A 3,518-nucleotide genomic window follows, 5' to 3' on the forward strand; every position below is an offset into this window, starting at 1 on the left:
ACGCAATTAGTCAGTGGAACTTTTTTCTTAGTTATATAATGACAGTTACAGAGTCCCCAAAGGGTCATGGTGGTGATTTTTTCTTTTGCATTACCTCACAATAAGTGTTGTGTTCCTTTACAACAGTTTTTTTCCCATGTACAGTGCCTTGCGAAAGTATTCGGCCCCCTTGAACTTTGCGACCTTTTGCCACATTTCAGGCTTCAAACATAAAGATATAAAACTGTAATTTTTTGTGAAGAATCAACAACAAGTGGGACACAATCATGAAGTGGAACGAAATTTATTGGATATTTCAAACGTTTTTAACAAATAAAAAACTGAAACAGAGGCAATTCAAAGTGCTTCACATAGGCAAAGAAAAACAGTAACAGCATTAAATATTATAAGCATTAAAACCAGATCACTGCTTACTAAGGATGTCAGGGCCCTGCTGGGTTTGGATTCTGTAGGTAACTGGGAGCCAGTGTAAAGATTTAAGAACAGGAGTGATTTGCTCAATTCTCCTGGTTCTGGTTCAAACTCTCTGAACGAGCTGAAGTTGTCTAACAGTCTTTTGGGGAAGGCTAGACAAAAGACCATTACAACAGTCCAGCCTGTTGGAGACGATAGCATCAGTGAGTTTCTCAGGACATGAGACCTCAGAGTTGTACTATTTGTTCGAGATGATGAAAAGCTGATTTAGTTGTGGCCTTGATGTGACTGGTGAAGTTCAGGTCTGAGTCAATTATGACACCAAGATTTGTAACTTGAGTTTTTGTCTTCATAGTTCTACAATCAAGCTGATCAATAACTTCGGTCCTTTCGTTCTTGCTACCAAAAGCAATAACTTCAGTCTTGTCTGTAACTGAAGGAAATTTGATTGCATCCAGGTATTTACAGTGCCTTGCGAAAGTATTCGGCCCCCTTGAACTTTGCGCCCTTTTGCCACCTTTCAGGCTTCAAACATAAAGATATAAAACTGTAATTTTTTTGTGAAGAATCAACAACAAGTGGGACACAATCATGAAGTGGAACGAAATTTATTGGATATTTCAAACTTTTTTAACAAATAAAAAACTGAAAAATTGGGCGTGCAAAATTATTCAGCCCCTTTACTTTCAGTGCAGCAAACTCTCTCCAGAAGTTCAGTGAGGATCTCTGAATGATCCAATGTTGACCTAAATGACTAATAAATACAAATAAACATATCCAGGTGTTAGAATGGCCAAGTCAAAGTCCAGACCTGAATCCAATCGAGAATCTGTGGAAAGAACTGACAACTGCTGTTCACAAACGCTCTCCATCCAATCTCACTGAGCTCGAGCTGTTTTGCAAGGAGGCATGGGCAAAAATTTCAGTCTCTCGATGTGCAAAACTGATAGAGACATACCCCAAGCGACTTACAGCTGTAATCGCAGCAAAAGGTGGCGCTACCAAGTATTAACTTAAGGGGGCTGAATAATTTTGCATGCCCAATTTTTCAGTTTTTTTATTTGTTAAAAAAGTTTGAAATATCCAATAAATTTTGTTCCACTTCATGATTGTGTCCCACTTGTTGTTGATTCTTCACAAAAAATTACAGTTTTATATCTTTATGTTTGAAGCCTGAAATGTGGCAAAAGGTCACAAAGTTCAAGGGGGCCGAATACTTTCGCAAGGCACTGTATTCTGCCATTTTATCCCAGAACTGACCTGGTGTTGCACACCCTGCATTGACAGTATATCTGAAGTATATGATGAAAAAATGACATCTTAGTGGTTGGAATATGTACTGATAAGTATGTCATAGCATGACTTGTAAAATCAGTATTTATGTTCCTGGTGGTCTTTTATTGTTGATAATGTACTGTAGCATATTGCAGTTTATTAGTACCTATGGCTTGTCACATTAATCTGATGAGAACTTTTCAGTTTTATTTCTAGACCATCTTTTAATTTGTACAACTTTGAGATCATTTTCTAGATTATAATAAAATTGAGATACGTCAAGATATATTGAAAATATGAAACCAGGACTTGGAGTCCACTATGTTCAGGCCTATGTTATCTGTGTATACTGTCATCTGCTAGTAAATGCAGTTCTTATGGTGCAAAGGCTAACTACAAATAAGCAAGAATAATGTCTCTCAAATATAGGGCTGCATTCCAATAGCCGGTGCCATTCTGGTTCCAAGTTGGTGAAACATCTGAGTTTGTAAAGCTTCATGCCCAAACGAATCCCTTATCAAACCTGTCATTCCTGTTCTGTGTTTAATTTACCTCTCTGATAATACAGACATTGCCAAAGAGAAAAAAAGACATTTACAAACTAGTGATAACTTTGTGTCACAGTTTTAATACATGTTATTCTATGTATTATGTGTTATGTATCAATAAAGTAAAAAAAAGCTGTTGTAAACAAACAAAGTGGATTAATAACATAAAAAATAACCATTCTTATACTGAGCTGTAATATTATATCAGTGTTCTCAATTCCAAGTTTCAAGTGTAATTCAGTGAGCTGATCTATAGCTACTGTGGCTTTGCACTGGGCAAAGCAGATCAGAAAAGTGCAAAAAAGTATTTTGAGGGAACATAAATCTTATTGCGAGATTATGCAAAAGAAAAACAAAATTGCCAGAATGACCCTTAGGGGGCTCTGTAGATTGACCTATATAATTTCTGGCTGTAACAATATTCCTGTATTCAAATCACATTCAATTCTATTTGTCAGTTTAGTGTGTTAGCATTAGCATTCAGACTCACTTTGGTGACAGGGCCACAATGGGCCTGGTACGTGATCCATTCCTTCTGGATGGGTAAAGGGTATTTAATGGCCCTGATAGTTCCACTGGAGGTTCCGGTGAAGATGACCCTACCACAGTGAGACACTGCAATGGCTGTGTCAGGAACCTCCCTCAGGACCTGTGGAACCAATGGTCAGGATACAGAAAATATAAACGTGCATATCTGTGATAAAAAATACTTCACTGACAACAATACAGACTTCTGGAAGGACAAATGGAATATATATTTTATATTTAGGGCAGAGGATGTGCAAAAAATATTCATATTCATAATGCTTTGTTGGATACACTATTTCCAAACAAAGGCTATGTTTTTTAGATGTTTGAAAAACATCTGACTACTGTATACAATGTACACTACCAGTCCTGCATCAAACAACAGTCCAAGTTAGATGCTACCTGATAAACATAGTTGAGCATTTAGCAGCTAAACAGCCAGACAGTTTTTCCGGAGCTCAAAACAGAGTTGTCTCCAAGCGTCCCCCAAAAATACTACATGTACATGCAGGTTTAATCCTGTCTTCAAAAGCAGTGGCAGTGATAATGCTTACACTGTGAGCGGATTTAAATCTTTTTCTTGCTTGAGACATGTAGTGACAATTGTATGGAAACACCCTTGCCACAACAGACATTTAGTAAAAACTGTTGTCATATGATTCTTAAAACATCCAACACAAACACCAGATTAAGCTCATGTTGCTATTCCACTCATTAGACTGTATAGAAACACAGTAGAAAACATTCAGTTGT

At 37.2% G+C, this 3,518-nt stretch overlaps 1 protein-coding gene across 1 annotated transcript in view; it reads right to left on the reverse strand.

Annotated features, from left to right (window-relative positions):
• The window catches only part of cfap57 (cilia and flagella associated protein 57), a 17,393-nt gene that overhangs the window by 10,180 nt on the left and 3,695 nt on the right, over positions 1–3,518 (reverse strand). The window contains exons 10-11 of the mRNA XM_020588632.1: positions 2,710–2,886; positions 1,675–1,706 (exon numbers count right to left, since the gene is read on the reverse strand). Of these exons, the coding sequence (XP_020444288.1) occupies positions 1,675–1,706; positions 2,710–2,886 (209 nt within the window). The remainder of the gene's footprint in view (positions 1–1,674; positions 1,707–2,709; positions 2,887–3,518) is intronic.

Source organism: Monopterus albus, unplaced genomic scaffold, assembly GCF_001952655.1.
Source record: "Monopterus albus unplaced genomic scaffold, M_albus_1.0 scaffold577.1, whole genome shotgun sequence".
Lineage (NCBI taxonomy): Eukaryota > Metazoa > Chordata > Actinopteri > Synbranchiformes > Synbranchidae > Monopterus > Monopterus albus.